At 51.3% G+C, this 26,110-nt stretch overlaps 1 protein-coding gene across 7 annotated transcripts in view; it reads left to right on the top strand.

Moving 5' to 3' along the window:
• UBR4 (ubiquitin protein ligase E3 component n-recognin 4) overlaps nt 1–25,466 on the top strand; it is a 126,233-nt gene extending 100,767 nt beyond the window's left edge. For all 7 annotated transcript variants that reach the window (XM_068539035.1, XM_068539034.1, XM_068539030.1 and 4 more), the window contains 17 exons: nt 259–339; nt 2,931–3,018; nt 3,535–3,662; nt 4,546–4,653; nt 5,183–5,302; nt 5,978–6,168; nt 6,619–6,792; nt 7,137–7,236; nt 11,280–11,498; nt 12,417–12,530; nt 13,483–13,625; nt 14,089–14,214; nt 15,296–15,490; nt 18,230–18,454; nt 21,722–21,812; nt 22,505–22,667; nt 25,073–25,466. In XM_068539035.1, the coding sequence (XP_068395136.1) occupies nt 259–339; nt 2,931–3,018; nt 3,535–3,662; nt 4,546–4,653; nt 5,183–5,302; nt 5,978–6,168; nt 6,619–6,792; nt 7,137–7,236; nt 11,280–11,498; nt 12,417–12,530; nt 13,483–13,625; nt 14,089–14,214; nt 15,296–15,490; nt 18,230–18,454; nt 21,722–21,812; nt 22,505–22,667; nt 25,073–25,137 (2,331 nt within the window). In that variant the 3' untranslated portion in view covers nt 25,138–25,466. The remainder of the gene's footprint in view (nt 1–258; nt 340–2,930; nt 3,019–3,534; nt 3,663–4,545; nt 4,654–5,182; nt 5,303–5,977; nt 6,169–6,618; nt 6,793–7,136; nt 7,237–11,279; nt 11,499–12,416; nt 12,531–13,482; nt 13,626–14,088; nt 14,215–15,295; nt 15,491–18,229; nt 18,455–21,721; nt 21,813–22,504; nt 22,668–25,072) is intronic.
• Nucleotides 25,467–26,110: the final 644 nt, after the last annotated feature.

Here is a 26,110-nt window from a genome sequence, read left to right as displayed (position 1 = left end):
GCTGAAATGGATTCAGGATAGGAGAAGGTCCTCAGCAGTTTTTTAACCTGGAGTCCATGGTTTGGGTTAAAGCTGTTTGTAACCCCTGAACTTGTGCACAAAATTCTGTGTGTTGCGCACACATGTGCATTTTTTAGAGAGGGAGAGTCGATAGGTCCCTGTCGCACAGACATTATGCCATAAAGCGCCCTTTGATCTTGAAATTTACTTGCCTTACAGTTATTTCCAAATAACAGCCTCATTTTCTTTTCTGTTCAGCTTCTAGTGAACAATAAAATCATTAGTTTGGACCTTCCTGTGGCCGAGGTTTACAAGAAGGTCTGGTGTACCACGAATGAGGTATGTGCTTGTTTTCTTGCTTGGAGGTGTGGTTTGACTTGCAGGCTTGTGCTAGGAAGAGCCGTTGTTCATCGTCACTTGCCCAGCTGGTAGCAGCACGTAAGGACCTTTACTTCCCCTGTCGGTGTTGGTGTGGAGAAAACCGGTCACCTTGTCCTCCTTGTGAGGCAGCTTACTGGTGAGGGGAGAGGAGCTTCAGGAGGGGTGAGCGTTTCCTGGCCGTGCAGCCGGGCCGGGCAAAGTCTGAGGAAGCCCGGTGATGGGGAGGGCTGTCAAGAGTGGACACCTCTTGGGGCTTCCCTGGTGGCGCAGTGGTTTGAGAATCTGCCTGCCAATGCAGGGGACACGGGTTCGAGCCCTGGTCTGGGAAGATCCCACATGCCGCGGAGCAACTGGGCCCATGAGCCACAATTACTGAGCCTGCGCGTCTGGAGCCTGTGCTCCGCAACAAGAGAGGCCGCGATGGTGAGAGGCCCGCGCACCGCGATGAAGAGTGGTCCCCACTTGCCGCAACTAGAGAAAGCCCTCGCACAGAAACGAAGACTCAACACAGTCATAAATAAATAAATAAATAAATAAAAGAACGTGAATTTCTAAAAAAAAAAAAGAGTGGACACCTCTTGACTGAGATTAATCTCAGCTATTATGGGCTTGCTCACTTTTCAGAACATTTTCCAGTACTGTGTCGAGGAGCATAGTTTTTATTTTACTAGTTGGGAAATTGAGACTCAAAAGGCAGTTGTTCTGAAGGAGTGGAAAAGGGAAATGAAGGAAGCATGGCGCTGTGGTCCTTTTGGCCACCTCAGTACCATTTGTCCGCTTATAAAAGTCAGATATTCCACTTCCCCCCTCCCTCCTCTTTTATTAATCTCTCTCCTCTGTTCCTTCCTTTCCGATCTCACTGTCTCCTTCCTCTCCATTTCTTTCTCTCCTTCCCTTTCTTCTCTCTGTTAGGGGGATTTTTAATAAATGAATCAACTAAGTAATTGAATTACAGCAAACCTAGTGTACCAGTGAAGCACAGTGAACTTTGCTATACTTAGTCCCAAATATTTCTGTAGGGTTTAAGAAACTAAACTGGTAGTGTACTATTAGTACATTTTGGCCTTCAATTTGTTACATATTTTTGCTCCCTTCTTTTTTGTTCTCCCACTGTGCTGGGAATCCTGGTCAGTGTGTGTTGTTGGTCTACTGCCAGTTGGGTAGATACGGCACTGTTGGCAGAGGGACACACAGAAGACTCCTCCTTCCACTGCATCTTGTCACTGACATTTTAGCATCAAAACAACCATACAGATTTAATCCCTGATGCACCTAAAACATTAAGACCAAGCTTCTCTGGGCGCCCTTGTAAATGGTGGTATGGAAACCAAAGAATATACATTGTCAGCCTCCCCTTTTGAACCAGGAGGCAAGAAGTTGGGGATCACTTGTCCCTCCCATTAATGTGCTTAATCCACCAAGGGGTTCTTCTGGCAAAGTCCAGAGTTTGTGGCACCTTTTTATCCGGGCCTTCATCAGCTTCCCTTTTTACTTTATCCCCCATTTCCCTGATGAGCAGCCCATCTCTTCAGCTACAGACAAGGGTCTGTTTTCTGTGTCTCTCTCTTTCTGTCCATGGTCTAAGGCTGTCCCCTCTCTTAGTTCGCACTGGGCTTCCACAGCTGGAAATGCTCTGGGACCTGGCCTGACAGGTTCTCTCCCTCCAGGGTTTCGTCTCCTGAAGCTGAGCATGGCTTAGAGGCAGGCAGCTTGAATTAGTATGGTACCTGCTCTCCCACTTAATTTGCTAGAATGTGACTTTAAGCCTCCGTTTCTCACCTCCAAAATGAGGGTAATACTACGTGCGCTAGAGTGCCTAAGCTGGTACCTGGCGGAGAGTGAAGTCTCATGATCCTCCAGTTTAGGAAAGTTGCTGGAATCTTCTAATTTACCAGACTTATTTCTGGTCATTCTCTCAGGTTGTAGGTTTAGCTTGAGGAAATTTGGATGAATCCTCTCCTTGCTGTGGGGTTATATGAAGACCTCAGGATCTCCCTAGGCAAAGATTGGTGTATTCTGTTTTCTTGCTTTTGATTCCTGAGACTTGAATCGCAGCCCTTTGATCTAATTGACTTCCCTCGTCCTGATCCCTTGAGTAGTGGTCCCTATTGATTAGAGAGACTTTATACTCCTGAAGGAGGCACAGGCTTGGAAACAGAACTGGGCTTATAGCTGGATAAATTTGAACAAGCTGCGTAACCTTGTATAAAAGGATAATATAAAGTGCCCAATTAGCATAGGGCTTAGCGCAGAGTAAAAACAATAAATACTAGTTGTTGTAGTTATTACATAGTTTTAATGAAATTAAGTGAGGTAGTGTCTGTAAGATGCTTCACACAATTCCTGGCCTGTAGTAGACCTTAAATAAAATGAGCTTTCTTTCCGCTAAGTGAATTGTAGTGCACCTGGATTCTAGATTTTGTGGTTAAGACCCTGCAGAGAAATAGAAGTTGTCCACACCGCTGAAGCATTAAGCAAGATCAGGTGTCGAGTCCTTTGCATTTTCTGGGCCTGTTCACAAGCACATTTCTCCAACTCTGTCTGCTCAGGGAGAGCCCATGAGGATTGTTTACCGGATGCGGGGGCTGCTGGGCGACGCCACCGAGGAGTTTATCGAGTCCCTGGACTCCACCACGGGTACGGCCCTTCCCACAGACGCCGCTGCACGCTGGGTTTGAGGACTGGGAGCGCTGAGCAGCAGTTCACGTCCTGGGGCTTGGGGGCAGTCTGGGCAAATGCTCTCTCGTAATTCTGTTCAGAATTGAGGGGGGATTACTCCTCTGGCTGAGGAAAAACGCGGTTATCAGTGGCCCCGTTCAGATACCTCTGGGGCCGTGGCGGGGCTGGGGGAAGTGCCGCGAGCAACAAACGAGTGTTCAGGGCCTCTTATTTAGGGTTTTTGTTTTTGTTTTCTTTAGTGGTTGTAGTGCTTGTATTTTCACATACTTGAGTAAACAATTTTAAGTGACTTGAAACTTTAAAAAAAGTTACTAGGAGTGAGACAGTGAAGTTTGATATCCAATACTGACCCCTTTTATTGGCTATGTTCTTTAGTGGAGATACGGAAAAGGGAAGTAGCCACCGGCCTGGACGAGGGCTGTGCTTTATTCCCGTCTTCACCTCCATTTTTGCTTGGCTTCCCTTTTCTCCCAGATGAAGAAGAAGATGAAGAAGAAGTGTATAAGATGGCTGGTGTGATGGCCCAGTGTGAGGGCCTGGAATGCATGCTTAACAGACTGGCAGGGATCAAAGACTTCAAGCAGGGACGCCACCTTCTAACAGTGAGTTGGAGGCAGCGAGGTGGGAGAGGCCCCCATGGACAGAAGCTTGTGACCCCTGCCATTTAACCCTAGGCGGCAGCATGGTGCCGTGGACCAGTGCAAGCCAGTGAAGGACCTGACAGCTTCCTTGGCCCTCTCTACACTTTAGGCTCCCTCCCCCACTCCCCTCTTCCCTGCCGACTCCTCCCGAAAAACCAGTGTGATAGCAAGCCTTCTGCTATATTTCTTTAGTCACCTGTGGAACCAATGTCTAATTGTTTTTCCCCAGAAAACTGCACTTGTGTCAATTATTATTATTACTGCTTTTTAAAATGGATTTTGTAAGTAACTCCTTAATTTTTTGTAGGATTTTGTTTGGTTATTCATCCAACTATCTCATTAGGGAAGAGTAGAGGGTTCTAAAGGCACCATACATATTACACTATTGTTTTCACCTCCAGGGAACATGAGAACATACATCATTGTACCCATGTTTTCAATGAGCTACATGGTTCTGAGCTCCCATGGGCCATGAGCTTTGGGATCTTTCTGTTTACTGTTACTAGTTCAGAGTCTGAGTTAGTGCTGGCATTTGCCCCAAGACAACAGAGCATCACCTATTCCATGAGGAATCAGTGTCCCTGCCATAGTTTCAGAGACGGCAGAGATATATATACCCAGCCCACGGGAGCTACTGCTGGAGAACATTGCTGTTGAGATGCAAGCCTGACAGGAGAGCCCAGCCACCGTATCATGTCTTCTTAAGGAAACTTCGCTGTCCTCTGTATTTCAGCAGGAGTATCTGCTGATCGTACACGACCCCTCATGGACATTTCTTTCCTGCTTGTCCCCATGTCTTCACTCTCAGATGGTCTCATGGGTTTTGACTGGCTTTTCTTGTCAGGTGCTGCTGAAATTATTCAGTTACTGCGTGAAAGTGAAAGTCAACCGGCAACAGCTGGTCAAGCTGGAAATGAACACTTTGAATGTCATGCTGGGGACTCTCAACCTGGTAAAGAGTGTGGGCTGCAAAAGACAAAGAATGAGCCTCGGTGGGGGAAGTCCTGGGTGGGGGAAAGACATCTCACTTCTGGGCTCAAATGAAATGGATTTGTGGCCTTTTCAAGCCCTTCATCTGTCTAACTGATGGGCACAGAGGCTTGAATTATTCAGGCTGTTCCTTATCCTCCTGCTGGCTCACCCCGTGCTGCTGCCATGACACCCAAGAGCTTCCTTGTTTCTCCTGAATTCAGATCAGAAGCAAGAGGAAGTTGGTCCCTACACCAGTCCAGACTGCACCCCAATGGGAAAGTAGTGCCACTCACCTCAGGGCAACCAGAAAGGAACCAAAATGTCATTTTCACTGTCCTCAGAAACCCACACACTGCCTGTCTCTCCATGCATGTACATGCACTCACACACACACAGGCACAGAATTTCCAGAATGTAAGGCCACGAAGAACATCCTTGAGGAGCAGATCCCATGAGCAGTGAGTGGTTATGGCCTATCCCTAGAGTGACTGGGCCTCCTTCTCCTGCAGGCCCTGGTCGCTGAGCAAGAAAGCAAGGACAGTGGTGGTGCGGCTGTGGCCGAGCAGGTGCTTAGCATTATGGAGATCATTCTGGATGAGTCCAACGCTGAGCCCCTGAGTGAGGACAAGGTGAGTGGAGCCCAGTCTGTCCACCCACAGACATCGTCTCATTGCCAGCCACTGGCTTGTTTGTGTCTAGCTGTGTCAACCAAGAATGATTGAACCTGCCCAGCTCACGGTGACATCATTACGTTAAAGCCTGAAATCTGGATTCAGAGGAAACAAAGCTGGCTGTTCCAGTTGATAGACAAGGGCCTTAGTCCAACCCCTCAGTTCACAGTTGAGGAAGCTCCAAGCCCAGAGAGATGAAGTGAGCCGTTCGATATCATATAGTCAGTTACTGTACAGTTGGAGGCCTGGAACTCAGGTCTGCACCTCCCAGTTCAGTTTCTCTCCACTCAGCACACCCATGCATTCCTCTGTTCCTGCTGGTGTTGATGGTTTGGCTAGAGATACGACCAAATGAATACCAGGCAGCCTGCATTCTCTTGAGGGAGGGGAAGATTGTGTTGGTATATTTTGACCACCTGAGACTATTAACAGAGCCACCGCAGAAACTTAGAAACTAATTTATGAGGTAGAACTCACACTGTTGATTATTCCCCAGGAAGTGCTGAGACACTGTTCTTCTAGGGCTGCTTCTGATGGCTCTGATGGAAATGGATGACCTTTAAGGGCCAGATGCTGGCTGCAGACGAAGTCCCGACCTTATTAGTGGGCCTCCCGTCCTCTCTCCTACTGCAGGGCAACCTCCTCCTGACGGGTGACAAAGATCAACTCGTGATGCTCTTGGACCAGATCAATAGCACCTTTGTTCGCTCCAACCCTAGCGTGCTCCAGGGCCTGCTTCGCATCATCCCATACCTTTCCTTTGGGGAGGTGGAGAAAATGCAGATCTTGGTGGAGCGGTTCAAACCATACTGCAGCTTTGACAAGTATGTTGCTTAGATTTCAGACAGCTAAACGAGAGTCCCCGTGAAAACCCTGAACTAGTTCTGTGAGCCTAAGGAAGAATCACCTGAGTTTCTATTAGATTTTTGTGTGCTAGTCTGGCCTTTAAGGGGCTTGGTCTAACTGGGGAGGCAAAAAGTAAAATACATTGTGTTAAAGTAGCACCTGGTGAGGCAGAGAAGGAGAAGTGGTTGGTGACATGGGAAGGGGATATGACAAGCTGGAGGGAGTCACGTGTGCAAAAGCATGAAAATGCAAGAGGGGGTTGGGAGTTAGGGGAGCGTGGCAGGAGCCAGATGAGAAGGGTCTTTATGTCATGCTCAGGAGTTTAGACTTGATCCTATAGGCCATTGAAGATTGTCAACCAAGAAAAGGACGTGATCAGCTTTTGTTCCTCCTTTCACACTCTCAGGGTCTTTGCTCTTTCCTCCTAGGTATGATGAAGATCACAGTGGCGACGATAAAGTCTTCCTGGACTGCTTCTGTAAAATCGCAGCTGGCATCAAGAACAACAGCAATGGGCATCAGCTGAAGGATCTGATTCTCCAGAAGGGAATCACCCAGAATGCACTTGACTATATGAAAAAGCACATTCCCAGTGCCAAGAAGTAAGCAGCACCTCTGTGAGAGGGGCTGCTTTCCTTCCCCTCTTTCTGGTTCCTTTTCTCCTTCATCATCTTGGCATCCCTCTGCCTTCCTTGGGGTCTCCCTCCCCTTCTGGAAACTATCAAGGTGACCATGCAGCCCTTGGGGCTGTGGGAAAGGATGGCAGTTTGTTGGTTTCTGTTCCGAGGACTCACTTCTATCTGGTTTCTCAGCTGAGTTGGGTGGTCCTTTGTGATTCTTTATGGTACGCTTGTAGGGTCACATCTAAACAAGCCAGAATCAACAGCCGGTTTCTAGGTGGCCTTTGCTTCTCTGGCCTGCTCATAAGCCTCTCTCTGCTTTGCAGTTTGGATGCTGACATCTGGAAAAAGTTTTTGTCTCGCCCAGCCCTGCCGTTTATTTTGAGACTTCTTCGGGGGCTGGCCATGCAGCACCCTGCCACCCAGGTGAGTAACCAGCATGCACGTGGGCCTTATTCTAGAGCAGGACACATCATGTGAGGGAACCACACCCTCTCTCCTCATCTGCCACAACTGAGTGAAGGTAACCACCTTGATTAGCCTTGAGGTGGGAGTTGCCCTAATATATAAGACTCCCAGGGTAGAAGGACTCTCAGAAGTCATCTGGTTCATCTCTCTGTGTGCAGAAAGGATTAAGTTACATTTGTGATTTCCTCATTCAACTCATTCTTATGTGGGGCTTCTTTATCTCACGGCTTAGCTGAGCAGCAGTTGTGAGGGTGTGGCTGGCCAGAGGGTAAAAGAGTTTCGATTTCTGGCTGTAGTCCCTGGGACATTTGTAATGCCATCCCTACCATTTCCTGCTCTGCCCCAGGCAGCCGAAAACTTGGTTCTCAGGGAGGCCCAACCCTGTCCGCTGTGTTGCTTGTTCCTGATAGTCACTGGGCTGAGGTATCTGTTACTCTCACAAACCCTAATTGGCCCAGACAGGTGGCCAGTCTGGATTTGTTTTTTTAATTAAACTTTTTATTTTGAGATTATTGTAGATTTACACGCAGTTGTTAAGCAATAATACAGAGACGTTGTGCGTACCCATTACTTAGTTTCTCTCAATGGGAACACCTTGCAAAACTGTAGGAAATTATCACAGCCAGGATATTGACGTCCATGCAGTCAAGATTCGGGACCGTTTCCTTACCGCAGGGATCCCTCTTCTTGTCCTTTTTATTTATTTATTTATTTATTTGGCTGCGTTGGGTCTTCGTTGCTGCGCGCGGGCTTTCTCTAGTTGCGGCGAGCGGGGGCTACTCTTCGTTGCGGTGCGCGGGCTTCTCATTGCGGTGGCTTCTCTTGTTGTGGAGCACGGGCTCTAGGCGTGCAGGCTTTAGTAGTTGTGGTGTGTGGGCTCAGTAGTTGTGGCTCGCGGGCTCTAGAGCGCAGGCTCAGTAGCTGTGGCACATGGGCTTAGTTGCTCCGCGGCATGTGGGATCTTCCCGGACCAGGGCTCGAACCCGTGTTCCCTGCGTTGGCAGGCGGATCCTTAACCGCTGTGCCACCAGGGAAGCCCCTGTCCTTTTACAGCCACATCCACCTGCCCTGGCAACCACTGATCTGTTTTCCATCCGTGTAATTTTGTCCTGTCAAGAATGTTGTATACTAAGTGGAATCATAAAGCATGTAACCTTTGGGGATTGGCTTTGTTCACTCAGCATAACTTTTTGGCGGTTCGTCCTGGTCGTTGTCTGTATTAGTCGTTTGTTCCTTCTTGCTGCTGAGAAGTGTCCACGGCGGGGGCTTCACCGTGACCCGTTTAACCATCACCCATTAAAGGGCGTCTGGGTTGTTGCCGTTTTGAGGCTGCTGTGGATAAAGCGGCTGTGAATGTTCGCGTGCAGGTTTTTGTGTGAGTAAGTTTCCATTTCTTTGGGGTAAATGCCCAAGACTGCAGTCACTGGCTTGTGTAGTAGTTGCATTATTTTGTTTTACAAGAAACTGCCAAACTGTTTTCTAGAGTGGCTGCACCACTTTACATTCCCATTGGCAGGGTGTGAGTGGTCCGCTTTATCTGCATCCTCGCCAGCATTTGGTGGTGTTTCAGCCATGCTGATAGACGTAGAGTGATGTCTCGTGGTTTTAATTTGTTTTCTCTAATGGATAATGACACTCACTGCACATCTTTTCATGTCTTTCATCTGTCTGTCTGCTTCAGTGAAATGTATGTTCATATTTTTTGCCCATTTTCTAGTAGTATTGTTTGTTTTTTCAATGTTGAGTTTTGAGAGTCCTCGGGGCTGCATTTTTTGGTTGTTGTTTAGAGCCATTTATCTTGAGTATAGTTCCACGTTCTCATTTAGTGATCTGTTCTGATAACTCATTCCAAAAATGTGGTTAATTGGCTACAGTAAAGGTTCTTCCATATGTCTCACTCAGATAACTACAGTTCTCAACTTTTGTTCAGTTCAGTGGAAATAGTCATAATTACTACATCTTATGGATAATTCTTCCTACATAAGAGTTTTCACTTTTTTTTTCCCCCTATCCTTGTAACATCTTTATTTTGAATGTGGATAAATCAAGGGACAGAATTGTCATTTGGCCAGTGGCAACACATTGACCTGAGAACTCAGGTCAGTGGATTCCATGCTTATTCTTAGTTACTAAATTGAATTCTTTCTTAAAAACAAGGCTTCATCTAGTTAGATACTTGGCATTCATACTTCTGATCATTCACTTCTCTTTTAGCACGTATTTGTTGGCATTCATACTTGGCATTCCTACTTCTGACCATTCACTTCTCTTTTAGCACGTATTTGTGTAGTGCCTGTCGTGTACCTGTGCTGCGCTAGGTTGAGGCAACGTTGGCAGATGAGACAGTCACAGCTCCCTCTGGGAGCTTACTGTCTGGTGGAAGATAGAGCCAAGGACATAGTGATAACAGAGCAGGGGGTAAATGCAGTGTGGAAGGGGTCAAAGGGAAGGGGATTTCTGAGAGGAGAATAGGGCGCCCGCAGAGGCTCAGAGGTGAGAGAGCTTAAAGCATCCCAGGAATTGAAAGCAGTTGCATTGGAGGTGAGACATGGCAAGAGCTGGCACTGGAGATGTAAGCATGGGTCCACATCACATGCCCCACAGAGAAGAGTGTGGATTGTCTCCTGGGGGTTGTGCCCCTGGCCGTACCCTAGAGGATGAATTGGATGGAGGTGACAAGGGAGGTGGGAAGAAGAGTTGGCAGGCTTTTATTGTGATCTAGGTGAGAGGCCATGGCGGCTGAACTCCAGTTAGTGAGGTGGACAGGGAATGGATTCGACAGAGATCTAGGAGGTGGAATAAATGGGATTTGGAGATGGATTGCACGTGGGCAGTGAAGAAGCTGGGTGAAGCAAGAACTCCGTTCAGTATCTGGACTGAGTGACGGGAGTGGTGGTGCCATTGAAAGAGATGGGGAACTAGGAGGTTTGGGAGTGAGTGAGGGGGAGGAGAGTCTGTGATGTTAGATTATTAGTGTGTGGTCTGTCCTCCTAACTAGAGTGTAAGCCTCAGGAGGGTAGGAGCTTCACATGCACGTGTACACACACGTGCACACAGTAAACAGCCCGAATGTTAAGTCTAGGGGACCCGTGGAATATTCCGTAGGCAGTTGAACTACGAGTTCAGTGTTGAGGAGCATGAGACGAGAGATAGCCTGTCATTTCGCTGAGGTATGAAGTGGACGCGTACCTGCTGTGAAAATAGATCTATGAGCTAGTGAGTGACCTGAGCTGAGTGCTGAGCTTTCACATTGCAAGTTGGCTTTGTTGTTTTCGATTTATTGTCAACTGTGTGGTAACTGGCATCAGCTCCCCAGTGATGGGGTGGTGCAGATTTCGCAGTGAGCTCCCCTGGAGAGCTTTTGCAGATTTCCCCTGCCTTCAGAGTTGTGATGTTCTCCCGCCCCTGTGGATAGTGTGGTGCTGTCGTGTAGCAGCTGCCAGCATTTTTAAGCACAGGAGGTTTTTGTTTACACCTATTTCTTTCTCAGTTTTTTCTTATCCCCACTCCCACGTGTAGTTGTACGTCTGGAATCCCTAGGTTGAGAAAACTGCTGTGCTCCTGGGTTTGGTGGACGCAGATGAAGAACTTAGCACAGCCCCCGTGAACATCAAGGGCCTTCTTTGCTTGGTGTGGTTGCTGAGTTCACCACTGAGGCCTCATCAGGTGCTGCTTCGCCAGGGACTCTTATCTGCACCCTTCTCACTCACTGTGCTGAGCGCTTTACATATGGCATCTGATTTAATCATCACGGTGGCCCTGGCCTGCCCCCATTTTATAGACAGGGTTATGGAGACTGAAGAGCGTGGTGACTAGTCAGAGGTTGGTGGCAGAGCCTAACCTCCATTTGTCCGAATCTCTTGAAGTGTAAAATCAGAGGATCTGATTGAAACCAAGCAGATGACATGAGATTGTGCACATTTTTTAAACCTTTAAGCTCCTGAGAAGAACACTTGTTTACATAATTGGAGGCCTTCATCTCTCTGGTCCCTTCTTGACAGGTTCTGATCGGAACCGACTCCATCACAAACCTGCATAAACTGGAGCAGGTGTCCAGCGATGAGGGCATTGGGACCCTGGCAGAGAACCTGCTGGAGGCGCTGCGGGAACACCCTGATGTAAACAAGAAGATAGACGCGGCCCGCAGGGAGACCCGGGCCGAGAAGAAGCGCATGGCCATGGCCATGAGGCAGAAGGCTCTGGGCACGCTGGGCATGACGGTACAGCCACGCCCGGGTCCCCGCATTCTTGCCTAGCCTGTGGCACAGTCATCTGTGCTCTGGGGTTTCAGAGCTGGGGTTGGGGATGGTGAAGGTGAAGGCTGTGGGCAGGGGGTCGGTGTACTGGGCACCGCGCTAGATGCTTCACCTTCTTTCATCTTCCCGACAACCCTTAGATATGTGACTATCATTGTTCTGCTATACAGATGAGGCTCAGAGGTTAAATGACTTAACAAGTTCGCAGAAGCATTAAAAATGATGATTATCATTGTTTATCAAGGATTTACTATATGCCAGGCACTGTGCTTAGGCAGCTTCCTTGTAAGATTGTATTTAAGCCCTCATGTGCTTCTAAGAGGTTGATTTTATACCCATCTTTCAGATGAACTAATTGAGGCTGAGAGGTGAAGTAAATCGGCCAAGGCACGTAACTAATAAGTGACTGACAGGCGTTTGAACCTGGGTCTGTTGGACAAGAAGGGCTCTGTGCTCTTCTCACTGTCTTACCTTGGAGGAGGCAGAGGTCCTATGAGAGCCTTCTCTAGACCAGCGAACTTGAGTGTCAGCAGTTTTAAAACTCCCGTGGGAACAGTAAATGAATCATGCTGCAACAGCCCTTGGCAGCCGAGAGTTGATCTTGCTGGCACAAAGAAAGGGGGCTTCTTTGTTGGCAAATGGCAACTTGCCAGGGTTCTAGCTGGATGGTTTCCTCTGCTTCAGTGGTTCCTGTAGGAAGAGAATAGCAGGAGAATCTGGGTCTTTACCCTCATTAGAAGCCAACTAAGGAGATTTCCTTTCAGTGCAGCAGTCCTTTTCATGTATGTGGAAGGTCAGCCCTGTGCCTGCGTGTCCCCAAGCTGCAGTGGGAGGGTGCGTGGAAATTCCCGTCTGACATGCCACCTGGGGTTCCCCTTACAGACCAATGAGAAGGGCCAGGTTGTGACCAAGACGGCGCTCCTGAAGCAGATGGAGGAGCTGATTGAGGAGCCGGGCCTCACGTGCTGCATCTGCAGGGAGGGGTACAAGTTCCAGGTACGGCTGCAGGCTTTCGGTCAGTCCCAAGGGCCCAAGGGCCTGGTGGCCTCCCTCGCCTGAGGCCTTTTTGTTCTTAGGCCAGAGTCAAGGCTCGTATCTTAGGGCCAGCTGTCCTCTCTAAAGGTGGGAAGGCAGACTGATCTGAACGGTAGTCTTCATCGTCATCAACAGCTACCACTCACTGGGTCCCTTCTGTGTGCCAGGCCCTGTGCCCAGAGCCTTTATGTAAACTGGGTAATTTTATCTTTAAACCCGTAAAAAGCCCTAACTTATGGATGAGAAAACAAAGTTCATGTAGCAGAGCCAGAGTTCTAGCCCAGGCTTTTCTGACTTCAGACCTGGGGCTTTTAAACACATCATGCTGCTTCCATATTCAGATAACCTGGGGAGAAGGTCAGGACCTTGGCTTTCTGGGCTCCACCAAACTCGATTTAACACCCAAAAGGAGCAGAACAGCAAGTGACCAGTTTGCTCCCCTGAAGGCCTAAAAGGCATCCCTCTTCCTCTCCAGCTTGAATTTATTACTTAGCACCCAAGCCTGTTGAAGGGCCACTACCCTGGGCCACAAGCCCTATAAGTCCTGCTGTGACACAGGCTCCTTGGAGCTTTCTGGTCAGTTTTGAAAAACAAGTGACTTAACAAGAAGGCACTTTATTCTTCATTTTCAGATAAAAGAAGCAAAAAGGAAGGGACCGTTCGGGCTCGCATTTCTGCCCTTCTGTCTCGCAGCAGCCACTTTATTCCAGTTGCTCCCCACAACCCTCATTTCACTGGGGCTCTGCCCAGCCAGGTGCTTAACCAGGAGACTGAGGGGCTCACCATCACCCCCTTTACTGAATGCATCCCTTCCTAGGATCATAGACCCTCGGGGCCCCTCTGCTCTGCTTCACCTCCTTTCACAGCCTGCCTTGGAGTTTCACCTCTCCTCCTCTTTATGTTATCTTTGCAGCCCACCAAGGTCCTGGGCATTTATACCTTCACCAAGCGGGTAGCCTTAGAGGAGATGGAGAACAAGCCCCGGAAACAGCAGGGCTACAGCACCGTGTCCCACTTCAACATCGTGCACTACGATTGCCACCTGGCTGCCGTCAGGTGGGCCTGGCTCTTGCGGGGTGGCTCCTTCCTTAGGCCTCCCCTTGCATGTGCTTCGGTTCTAGCCCTGTGCGACTTCAGGGGAGCGGGCAGCTCGCCAGAGGCCCTGGACTGGGAGGGGGTGGGACTGCCACTCCTGAGGCTTTAATTCTGCTCCTTAGGCTCTGCGAAGTATGGTGTCCTACCTTCAGCCATACAGGCCCAAGTGCCATTCCTGCCATATGATCTGGAAAAGATACTTGGCTTTTGGCTCAAGGCTGGTGAGAGCAGCCTTGCTTACTGGAGGCGGTGAAGCCGGCATTTACCATCGTGGTTACAAACGGCTGCTCCTCTCTGTAGAGTCAGGCACACGGGCCAGCACTTCGTTAGTGTCAGCAAACCCTCCTCCACCCCCGCGTGCCCAGGTGCCTGGTTGCCAGATTAATTCCAGCAGTCGCTTGTCCCTGCTCTCCTCCCAATCCAGGCTGGCTCGAGGCCGGGAAGAGTGGGAAAGTGCCGCCCTTCAGAACGCCAACACTAAGTGCAACGGGCTCCTTCCCGTCTGGGGGCCCCATGTCCCTGAGTCAGCTTTTGCCACCTGTCTGGCAAGGTGAGTGTGGAGCATCTTGCATGGTAGAAAAGAGAGGATTCCCAGGAGATGGGGGAAGATCAGCTGTCAGCCCGGCCCCGGGGAAGCCATCTCCTGTCACCTTCATCAGGAATCCATGTCTGTCTTTGCTTCCTGACAGGGGAGCCCGTCCGGAAGAGAGGGGACTCTGCTGGGAGAAGCCAGCACCCTCAGCGTCTGGGGCCCCAGGTGGAATCTCTGGTTATCTGCTACCTCTCCTCCTTTGCTGATCTTAGGACACAAAACACAGCACCCCTGACTTGGTCCTCGAGGCCAAAATTTCCCAGAGTTCACTTCTATTTCTCTGAGGTTTAAATAATGAAAATAGCTTGATGGCGTGGGGAATATCGGGCTCCTTTCAAAGCCTCCCTTGTCCTAAAATCCAGAGTAGGGTAGTGAAACCTTCTGTGAGGTCCTCATCTCTTGCAGATGCCTTGTGCAGTGGTGCCCCACCCCAAGTCCTATTGTAAAGCTCAGGGATGAAAAGGTACTTACCATAAACCAGGCACTTGGCAGTAGTAATGATGAAAGTCATGTTGGGCAGCATGTTGAACTGCTTACCGTGTGTTGTTATTATACACATTCTACAGATGAAGAAACTGAGGCACAGACTTAATCAGGGGCAGAGTCCAGGTGGTCGGTGATGTACATTGACATAGGAAAACCTTTTATTTGGAGGTTGAGGAGATGATTCTTATGGATAGATCACCTTGTCAGTCAAAATGAATAAATTCTACATTTCTTCTCCCAAAATGCACTTCCAGATGTGGTCACAATATGTCCTATGACATTAGGCCATCAAGAAATGCCCCCTGCCCGCCGCCCCCAAACCGGCGCGTTCTCCTCAAAGCTTGGAGAGCATCGCGTTCAGTCACAGCAGAAACAAAAGTGTGCTCTGCTCTTGTCTTCCCCCCAGCCCAGCCCTTGTCCTTGACTCCCCCTTTCATTCTCTATCCGTCTGTGTAACCTTCACAGCCATCAGGCCGAAGGGGGGCTCTGCCTTCCCAGCTGGGTCTTCACCAGGGAGCTTGCTTCCACTTCACCACCTGTTCTCTTCTCCCAGGCACAATACTTACCTCCAGGAGTGCACGGGCCAGCGGGAGCCCACGTACCAGCTCAACATCCACGACATCAAGCTGCTGTTCCTGCGCTTCGCCATGGAGCAGTCCTTCAGCGCGGACACTGGAGGGGGCGGCCGGGAGAGCAACATCCACCTGATCCCGTACATCGTCCACACCGTGCTTTACGTCCTGAACACGTCAGTACCGCGCGTCTCGGGGCAGCACTGGCTGACCCGCCCCATGTTCCTCTGCCCAACAAGCTCTCCCGGCTTTTCTGTAGCCGCTCTAGTTAGTTCTAGAACAAATGTCTGGCCCCAGGCAGCCTTTACCGAAGTAGGAATGTTCATCTGCGCCTCTTTGGAATCACACAGAATAAAGAGCACGGTGGCTTCCTTTTCCAAAACTGTCTCATCTACCAGCACGGGCAGCCAAGGGCTGCCTCCTTGGACTGACCTTCAGCCCAGAGGGGAACAGGAAGCGGGAGAGGCCAGATCATCGAAGCTTCTACTTCAGTGTAGCTGCTACTTGCAAGACTGTTCCCTTGGATGGGGGAGGCCATGGGGTCAGGGCTGCACACAGTCACTGTCAAAGGCACACAGGCTGTTCCAGGTGAGCGTTTCACAGCTGCAGGGTGTGGCAGGACCAAGGACCTGGACTTGCTATCCCTGTTTCTTCTTCAGTGAGTGAGGCTTCTGGCAGCTGTGAGGGGGAAGGTGTTGTTGAAGATTATTTGGGAAAGTCAACTGAGAAGGAAGGTAGCCCAGAAAAAAAAAACAGATTTGTATCTTCATCTGTATGTACGTTGTGGAGCAGTTCGGAAACACTAAGGGGGTAGAGAATAGTCTTTCGTTCTACCCTAGATTTAAAAAGCAAACTAAGAGGTTTAATATACTTTAGCTCTTAGATTTGATTTAAATGGTTTGGTGCTTTTAGGCCCCATCTTCTAGCGAGAGTCTTACACATCTGTGGGGCAGAGTGCTGACAGGTTGAAAGGCTGTGTACAGTCCCCCCAAGGCAGCTGCAGTTCAGTTTAGGCAACAGAACAATTTGTCTCTTCTCCTTTCTGGTCTTCAACAAAGTGATTTTCTCCTTCCCTCCCATTTCCTTGTGAGATAAAAGGCTGACCTGGAGACCGCAGGCTTCATTGTTACCAGGAGGCACTGGCGGGTCTCCACCGGTCGTTACATCATCTGCTCGGCTGTTTAGACTGTCAGAAGAAACACCTGCGTCATTGACAGCACGAACGTTCCCATTATCCAGACTGTGCTTCAGGCCTGAGCAGTGCTGATTGCTGGTGTCCGTGGGGCCTTTGACAGAGCCGTTGCCTCTTGTTGGCAGCAGTGAGGTGGAGGGGGCTGCCCCAGTCTCCGGGGAGCAAAGCGGACCCAGAGAGGCCACATGATTTGTCCAGCAGAACAGAGCCGGTGGCTTCAGATGTCACTGTGTCTCTCAAATGCCAGACACTCGTAACTCATGCTTAGTTTCCTTAGTTGGGGAGGGAGCGGGCTGTGTCCTGATGGTCTCGGTCAGGTAGAGGCTGAGCCGGAAGCTGCACGAGGAGGCACTGTTTCCCAGCCACAGCCTGCTTCCCTCACCGGTTCACGCTGGTGTGAGCTTGGTCACGGTGGGCGGGGGGGGGGGCGGTGCTGGTTGAGCAGGGATCGCTGCCTTTGGTGGGACATTTGTATATGAAGGCGAATATGTCACACACAGCACGAGCCAGCGCAGAGTGGAGCGGGTCCTGCGATGGCACAAACCTTCTGATTTCCAGTTCTGGACACTCCAGTCTAGTGTAGCCGCCTGTTCCATCCATGTTCATCCATGGAGCAGAAGGGTGCCTGGTGTCCCCGTACCATCCCCCCTGCTTTCCCACAGTCCAGTGCCTGGCAGTGCCATGTGCAGACCTGGTAACTTTGATTCAGCCGCTACGAGTGTTGTGTTTTTATTTCCCATCAGGGAATTAGGATGGGGCATCAAGCACTCTTGGCCTGAGAGCACCATCCAGGTCGTAAGGAGAGAGTGTAGCCAGAAATATGTGATAAGGAAGTGATCTCTCAGTGCCCGTCTAGTGACCTGTCGAAGCTTCATTGCAGGGGGAGGGTGGAGAGTCCACGCTGGGAAGGCTCTGGAGCCAGATTGCCTGGGTCAGAGCCCAGTTCCTTCACTCCCCACTGTGTGGCTTTGGGCAGAATATTTACTTTCTCTGTGCTGTAGTTTCCCCTTCTGTAACGTTGGGAGAGTACCCATCTCATCGGGTTATTGTGAGGATTAAATGAGATAATCCGTGGAAAGCTCTTAGAACGTGCTTGGCGTTAAAGTTGATAATCACCATTGTTGCTGCAGTTCAGGCAAAAGCGAGAACGAGAAGCAGTGCTCGCTGGCAGGAATCTGTTCTAATGGAGGAGAGAGGACACAGACACATGAAAGAACACACCAGAATAGCCTAGGAAGGGCACCGGCTGCAAATGCCGTGTGAACAGTTAGCTGTACTGGGACTCGTGGAGTCGGGGAGTGTGGGCTGTGGGCTCAGAGACTCTGGGTTCGCTGACTGGTTTGGTGACTTTGGTTGTGTCACTTCACTCCCCGGGCCTTCAGATACCCTGGTAAAGAGGTGCCGACTGTCACCTTCCAGAGTTGTCGGGACACGTGGATGGCGGAGTGTTTGTGAATGTGCCGGACACACGTGCAATTGGAATTGTGCGGAGCTGGGCTGGGGGGCGGGGGACGAGGAAGATGCCCCCGAGAAGGACTGGGGCCGGGCTGGGGGTGCCCCGCTTGGAGAGGAGGTGGGAGGGACGGTGGAGGACGGGTGGGGGGTTCCGTGAGCCGAGCGCTCAGGAAACTTAAAAGAAGACGGGAGATTGAGCAAGCCTCCTCCCCTCTTGCTGCTGGTGCCCTGCTTCTGCCCTGGTTTCATGGTGCTCCTTTTGTTCCAGAACCCGAGCAACTTCCCGAGAGGAGAAGAATCTCCAGGGCTTTCTGGAGCAGCCCAAGGAGAAGTGGGTGGAGAGTGCCTTTGAAGTGGACGGGCCCCACTATTTCACTGTCCTAGCCCTCCACGTCCTGCCCCCCGAGAAGTGGCGAGCCATACGCGTGGAAATCCTGCGGCGGCTGCTGGTGACCTCTCAGGCCCGGGCAGTGGCTCCGGGGGGAGCCACCAGGTCAGTGCTTGCTTCGGGAAGTGCCTGCTTCAGGGAGCCATCTCCTGGGCCGCCTGTCGCCCGGACTCTGTAACCACTGTGGGTAAAAGCTGCCTGCGGCATGCAGGTGCTGAGTGGAGGCGCCTCGCTTGACTCGGTAATGGAGCCTGAGCCTTCCCGGCCGGTCACACCAAGAGTCGAGGCCTGACGCCGCCGGGTGCCTGCCCCTCTGGGTCAGGTGTTCAGGCACTAGAAGTGTGGAGCCAGGCTTACCCCTGGGAAGTGCCCTCAGAGAGGGAGCCAGCCAGGCACAGGGCGAGACTTCTCAGGAGAAGGGTTAGGGCCGGCAGGCGGTTGAGACAGGTTGCCAGGTGTTCCGAATCTTGCTGGTCTGCGCATAAACTAGCAAAGCTTCCTCGGGGCTGTGCTCGGGGATGTTCTTTTCTGGTATTAAAAGCTCCCCATCTCCCTCCTTGGTCACATTCCTATCCCGTCTGCCCCGCATTCCATGAGCCTTTTTTCTTTCTCTGCTGTTGGTGTGGACACCTCCCTAAGAAGGAAGGCATTTCAGGAAGGAAGTGGTCTTTGTTTTCACGACCCCGTGCTGTGATTTGGGTCAGCTGGGAGGTGTCTTGAGGCAAACAACTGCAAACAACAACAGCGAGAAGCCCTTTGCGGCGAGTGTGCAGATTGCCACACGCCGAGTGGACTTCTTGGCGCTACTCTTGGCCTGTGGTGGCCCCGAGCAGTCTGCCCTCCCTGGGCTACAGAGTAAGCTATGAGCTGTCAGCTTGCTTCTGCCCTTGAGGGAAACCAGCTTCACTTTGGGAAGGTCTGTCCTCGTGTGTCTGCTTTCGCTAGGATCTGAGGGGACGTTTCCAACAAGGGTGCAGGGGAGGAGCTTTTAGGCCCCTGATAATGACAGACCAAGTGGAAGCAGCCTTGGCCTGAATTTGCACACCTGGTGTCTCCACCTCCGTCAGCTCTGATTTATCAGGTCACTAGTGGTAGGCGCCTCGTGGCCCGGGGAGACCAGGTTGGAGCTCTGCTGTTGGATCCAGCCGGTGCCAGCCTCTGTGTAGAGCAGGAGGGGGCCGGTCTTGTTAGAGTCCTACCTAGCCCCTGCCCCCATTCCAAACGTAGCACTTTCCAGTGTTAACCAAGAGTCTGAAGCATTAATAGTTAACTAGCTGCTAGGAATCAAAAGTTAGATCTGGAAGATGCTAAGTTGTTGATAAGCCAGGCTCGGCCTGTGTCCATAGCACGTAACGTGGCTATTTACTGGGCACAGGCTCTCGGTGACAGGTGTGAGATCTGAACCCACAGGAGCTGTGTTGCTTTCAGTTAGGAGACTGGAATTCATTACTGTCCCAGGCAGTTAAGGAAAAGCTGATTTGGTCACAGCTTAATTAGGAAATCCAGTGTGAGCTGCACTCATGAGTTGCCATTTCCTCTGTAGCAGTTTAGTCACCTTTACTAATTAACCTGAAATAATTAAGTTGGGCAGAGCCACCCCAGATTCCTGCCACCAACGCGAAAGAGCTGCAAGAAGGAGCAGCCCTGGTGGGGTGTCGGGGTGTGAGCAGGGCGCCCCGGAAGCAGGGTGGCAGAGTGCTGGCCATCAGCACGGTGTTGGACACCCTCTGAGGAGGGACATTTAGAGGGTGACCTCCCGGTGGTTGGGGCAGTGCCGCTGGCAGCAGGCTTCGTCCTCAGCCCATTATGGGGTGGGGGCAGCAGCAGGTACACAAAAATCTAGGAGTTTGCACAAGAGAAGTTGCTCTCTTCTGTGGGTTTTACATTCAGGAAAAAAGATTCTTCTGCCAGGAACTTGCAAGTATTTAAGCCTGGGACTTTCCTAGGCTTCCGTCATAGCCTTTTCTGTTTCCTTGTCTGCCAGCGCACAGAGTTGCAGAGAAAGAATTCTCATCCTCGTCCACAGGCCCACCTCGCAGTAGTTTTCCCTTTCGGCTGCAGCATCCTCATGCGTGGCGGTCGGGGAGGAGGTGGGCGCTTTGGAGATGTTGGGGTCGGGGAGGGTACGGGTAGCATACCTTAGCGAACAGAATTGTCTCATTTTATTATTTTACTTTACTTTGGTTAATAACTTAAACATTGACTGAATGTAGGTGTGGTTGGCCTGTCTCATGCTAGGTAGTCCCTTCACTTGAGGCCCATACAGTGTAGTTGTAGCTTCTAAATGAATAACATCTATGCTTGTCTGATGTTCATGATTCTAGCGTATATAAACACATGGTGCGTGCATCCACACACATTTTAATACTAAGTTCTGGTCCCTTTGGTATGGGCTCTGTTCCAAGGTGTAGAATCTCCACGACAAGGGTTTATCTAGCCTTTACTTATTACAGATATGAAGGCAGTTTGCAGACAAAACCTCTCCTAGACCTTGGGCTGTAGAAACCCAAGCACTGGCTTGGGTTTCTACAGTCCTAGCACCGGCACGTCACTCACCGTGCAGGGGGGGTGCTGGTCGTTCTGTACTTCACGGTGGCTCTACCTGCTGTAGTCAATCCTCAGACCAGGAGCGTCTGCCGAGAAGGCGGTGGACGCTGTTGTCAGTGACGGCCCTCCGTGTTCCAAGGGCCTGGCCGCTCTCTAATCCCGAACTGAATCACTGGATTAAGTAGCAGCGATGCTGGTCAGAAACGAAGGGGCGCGGTGAGCTCCGGGATTAGCCCGGGATTTCGGAGGTGTTGGGCCGGCTGTGGCTCCCATCCGAGACATCACTGTTGTCCGACGCCAGGTGTCCACCAGCTTGCTGGTTTGAACACGGCACGCGGTTGGCAGATTACTGTGTGAGACTGGTTTAGGCCTGCTGGCTGCTGGTAAAAACTCTCCAAGTGGGAATGTGAAGACTGAAGAGAACCTTGTTTCCTCCCTCATTTATTAGGTCCCGTCAAGTCCGAGAGTGCGTGTGGGGGCTAAACACAGGGAAACACGGGACTCTGCGGCGACTCTTTAAGGCAGTAGCCTTTTGGCTGCCGTGTTGCAACTTACGTCTCCCTCTTTCCCGTTTTCCCTGGCTTAGCAGAGTCGCTACTAAAGATGACTCTGTCACGCAGCGTCTTGTGGTGAATAAACCGCTGGGTCCCAGGGCTTCAGAAGCTCTGACCCGTGGCTGCTTTCCTCTGAGAAGATGGCAAGTGGCTGGAGCTGAGTGACGCTCAGTGCCCGCGACTCTTCCCCTGTTCCCAGAATGCTTGGCTCTGTCCTTGTGAGTGTCCTCCCGGGGTCTTCACGGACATGGGGTTTGGTTTTATTTTCCAGGCTGACAGACAAGGCGGTGAAGGACTACTCTGCTTATCGCTCTTCCCTTCTCTTTTGGGCCCTCGTTGATCTCATTTATAACATGTTTAAGGTAAGGAGGCCGCTGGGAGTGTGGCCGGGTTTGGCAGGGGCGTAGACGTCTGTGCTTGTGGCTCTGACCCTGCCTCGGCAGCCGACTCTTCCGCCAGCCTCCCCCGAGAAACAGGCCGACCCGCCGTGGGGAGGGGTTTACCCTCTAGCTCTGACCCCTGCGTCTGTGACTGCATTTGTAGCCGTGACCGCTCCTGTGACCCGGTCTCAGGCTGCTGCAGACCCTCTTCTACAGGCAGCTCTCCCCCCGCTCCACCCCGAGTCACCCTCTGTTTGCTCTCGTCCCCTCTGTTTGGATCAACTCTGTTGCCCTGTGTGAGTGTAACTTATTCCAGCCCAGTTTATAATAGGGACGCTCCTCTCAGCCTTGAGAGAATCAGAGGGTTTGGGGTGGTTCCTTTCATCATCTAAATGAAACAGCTCAATTAAAGTATGTTGACAAGTCCCTCTTCTTGGGGAAATGCCGATGGTGGAGGGGATGGGGAGGAAAGAACGCATCGCCTCTCGAAGCTTGTAGGTTCATGTGACATGTGCTTAGGAGAGGGGCTGTGAGAGGAATGAAGTGAAATTTTGTTGTTCCTGGAAGCAGAACACATCCTCCAGGGAAAACTTGGATGTGTATGGGCGGGCTCTCTTCTTCCCTGCCTGACCTGAGCGACCCGCCCGGCCTGTGTGTCCTGTTGCTTCTCGTAGAAGGTGCCGACCAGCAACACGGAGGGCGGCTGGTCCTGCTCTCTCGCGGAGTACATCCGCCACAACGACATGCCCATCCACGAAGCTGCCGACAAGGCCCTGAAGGCCTTCCAGGAGGAGTTCATGCCAGTGGAGACCTTCTCAGAGTTCCTCGACGCCGCTGGTCAGTGTCAAGGTTTTTCGTCTTTCACAGATCTTAGTGGGGCTGGCATTGCTTTCATCTTCACGCACAGGAAAAAACAGGCGAGAACCAGCCTGTGGGCCACCACCGAGGGGTCTGGGAGAGATGTGTACATACCCGGTCCCTGGTAACAAGATGCGGCTGTGACGTGTGGCTCACTTCACCCCAGGTGCTGTGTTCCTCATGCACGCGCTTTCCCAGTCCACAGGGCAGCCCTGTGTGCGGTGGAGCTGTGGCTATCCCCATTTTACAGATGGGGTAACTGAGGCTTTGAAGATTAAACAAGTTCCCAGTGGGGCATAGCTGGAAAATCACTGGAGCCCCTTTTGGTTTCCTGGCTTCTTATGACAGTTCAGAGTATTAACATGGAGCTTTCCTGTCTTCCTCCTGCCTTTCGGGGACTGAGACATCTTATGTCACAGCTGCCCCCGGGGAGGTGTGGAAGATTTCAGCTCTGATTCTTAAGATAAATAGTAAATATCAAAAGAGAGCAAAGAACATCTCTGCTAGTAGGGATAGGGCAGTGCTTTGAACTGCTGTCACATGAGACATCCTCAGACAGTTCCTCATCCCCCAGCTGGTAAAAATGAAGTCACTGTTCTCTCCTGTGTATAGGTTCGTTATACAACAAATTTGTCATCCTAATTGCAGACACATTAAAATTTGTTTGGATTTCATAACCAAGCATCAGGTGACAGCAGGGGGAGGTGACTTGGGCCAGTGCTGGGAAATCAACCCAGAATTAAAAGTCCCGTGCCCTCTGAGGGTGTGGGCACTGCAGTCCAGCCCCCCCATCACCACCGTCCTTTCCAAGGTAGGGCTCCCAGAGCCAAAGCAGGGGGAGCCTCACCTGCCTAACTCTTCTGTGAGCTTGTTTCCTTTTCCCTGACGGCAATTTTGTCAAGTGTGAAGAGCAAGAAAAAATCTCCCCAGATCCCACTATCAAGGGAAGGTCGCCACTAGCATTTTCTAGTCTGTCCTCTGGGCACTAAACCCTCAAACGTTCGGAGTGATGCTCAGTGTGAATTCCTCTTTCTTCCCGGATGGAGCTTCCCCAAAGCTCCAGGCCTGTCTTCCAATTTGGCCGTTTGTTGCAGTGGCCTCAGTGGAAGCCATACTGGACGGGCCTTTGCTGGTCTGGTGCCTCCCCCATTACCTATCGGTCAGGGGTTGCCACCGCTCACCCCAGTTTCTTTGTTAACTTCACTAGATGCTCCCATGGGTGTCCTTTCAGCCTAGACATTTTACCTTGGCTACCCTCCTTGCTTTCTTCAGGAAGTGACCCCGACTGAGAGCACGTAGCCTGTGTGTCTGTGTCCTCAGGGCCCAGTGCCTTACCTGTCACCCAGGGGTCTGGTGAATGTCTACAAAGACTGTCAATATGAATGTCAAAGTCCGAGGAAGAGGCGGGCAGGGGAAGGAAGGTATTCACCTCTGTTCAGGGCTTTGCATCAGCCCTGGAGCAGGGACGAGCAGGGACAGGTCAGGCGGGAGGCCTCTGCCGCCTTCCACTAGAGCGCAGGTGTTTACGGCATGGCTTTATTGCTTTGTTCAAACTGGTAGGAAATTTCAGAACATCTGACACACCCTACTCAAATGCAAGGACGAAAACACCTTCCAAACCAGCAGGAGCTGATGGGGGCCACTCTTCCTGCATTAGCCCAGACTTCAGTTGGAGTGTTGCCCCGCCTCGGGGTTAACGACCCTGCATTGGTCAAATGAGAGCCCTGCTTGTGAGGGAGGGACGGGGCCGCAGGGGACCTGATGCTGATTGAGCGAGCACCTTCTGTGCCCTGGGCACTTTCACATAACTGGCCTCATCTAATCCCCAGGGTGATGTGACAAGGACTTGTCACTGTCCCCATTTGGCAGTGGAGGAAACTGGAGCTTCTGAGCTCTGGCAGCTTGCTTCAGGCCCTGGACTAGGGGTTGGGTTCTTTTACCCTACCCTGTTCCTCCCAGCCCTCGAGGGCAGTGGGGTTAGCCTTTGTTTGGCCCCAGGTCCCTCTGGGAATCTGCTGAAGGCTGTAGACACTCTCTCCAGAGGACCCCCCTCCATTGCGCACTGAGTTTCAGTGGACTTACAGGCCCCTGCAGGGTCCATGGACCCGGGTTTAGCACCTCCGCTCTGGGGAGATCGTGAGCTGGCCGCTGCCACTTTAAACGCCTTTAATCCTGCCGCGGCGCCAGGTGTCGGAGCCCAGCTCCCCTCCCAGGACGAGAGTGTTTGCTTGGTGACTGTCTCCGCGGTCATCGCCGGTCTCCCGTGAGCAGCTGTGTCCGAGCTTGTCAGAGCACAGCGTGTTCTCCGCGTGGATGTGGCCTCCGTGACTCAGGGGCTGGGGGCTGTGAGGGCCGCTGCTAAGCAGTCCCTGCCTGTTTTCCAGGTCTCTTGTCAGAAATCACTGATCCGGAGAGCTTCCTGAAGGACCTGTTGAACTCAGTCCCCTGAGCACCACACGGAAACGGCGGTCGACAGAGATGGAAGCTAGCCTGCCTCTGTGTTCTCCCCTCCTGTGTGTGATTTCCGCCACGGGTTGCTGCGTCATTGCTCCATCATTGCTCCTCCCTCCTCCCTCCCTCACTTTTCTTGGAGTGGCTTGGGGATTTTAGGCTTCCTGTTTTATCTCGTGTGTGTGGTGCACTAGCTATGAAGTTGTCTGTAACCCAAGCCGTCGAAGGACCTGTACATACCTAGGAGCCACGAGTTGTCCTGGCCAACTGAATACTTGAGTGTGCACATCTTGAGAAATAAACAAATGACTTAATACACATTGAAAAGGAAGGTGTTGCCTGTGCTTGAACCCCTCCTTAGTGACACTGGCCAAATACTTCTCCTTGACTGCACAGCCCTTTCCGGCGTCAGTAGGGAAGCCTGCGTGTATGACATTCACTGTCTCTTGGCGCCAAATGGAGCCTGTCTGTTCTCGGCCAGCAAGTCGGGGCACCGCATTTGACAGCTATGATCTTTCCTGAAACAAACGCCTTGACTTCTCAATCTTTGGCCTTAAGAGCTGGAGCCCAAAGACATGTGATTTTCTAGTCCTCTGCCAAAGGCCGGCTCAGCGCAGTCGGGCACTGGTCTTTCTACAGCAGAGGCATTTGACAGTCCCCTGTTAACTTCAAATGGGAAATCTTTTGGCGACTTCTCTTCAGTGTTGCCATGTTGGGAGAGGGCCTGGGGCAGACTTTGAGTGGCTGCCCTTTACTGAGCGCCTTCTCTCTGCCAGGCCCGTGTGTGTGTGTGTGTAATTATTTCTAGTCTTTCTAACAGCCCTGCAAGAAAGGGCCTATGAACCAGCATCACTTGCTCAAGGCCACCCAGCCAGTAGCTGCCAGAGCTGAGGTTTGCGCCTCCGAAGTCGTGTCCTGAACCACTGTGGCAGCTGCCTCTGGGGGCCTTGAGGCCTGCTTCCCCGCGTTCA

This window comes from Eschrichtius robustus, chromosome 3 (assembly GCF_028021215.1).
Source record: "Eschrichtius robustus isolate mEscRob2 chromosome 3, mEscRob2.pri, whole genome shotgun sequence".
NCBI classification, from domain to species: domain Eukaryota; kingdom Metazoa; phylum Chordata; class Mammalia; order Artiodactyla; family Eschrichtiidae; genus Eschrichtius; species Eschrichtius robustus.
The sequence above is the reverse complement of the archived record's forward strand: the minus strand, read 5'-3'. Positions and strand labels throughout refer to the sequence as shown.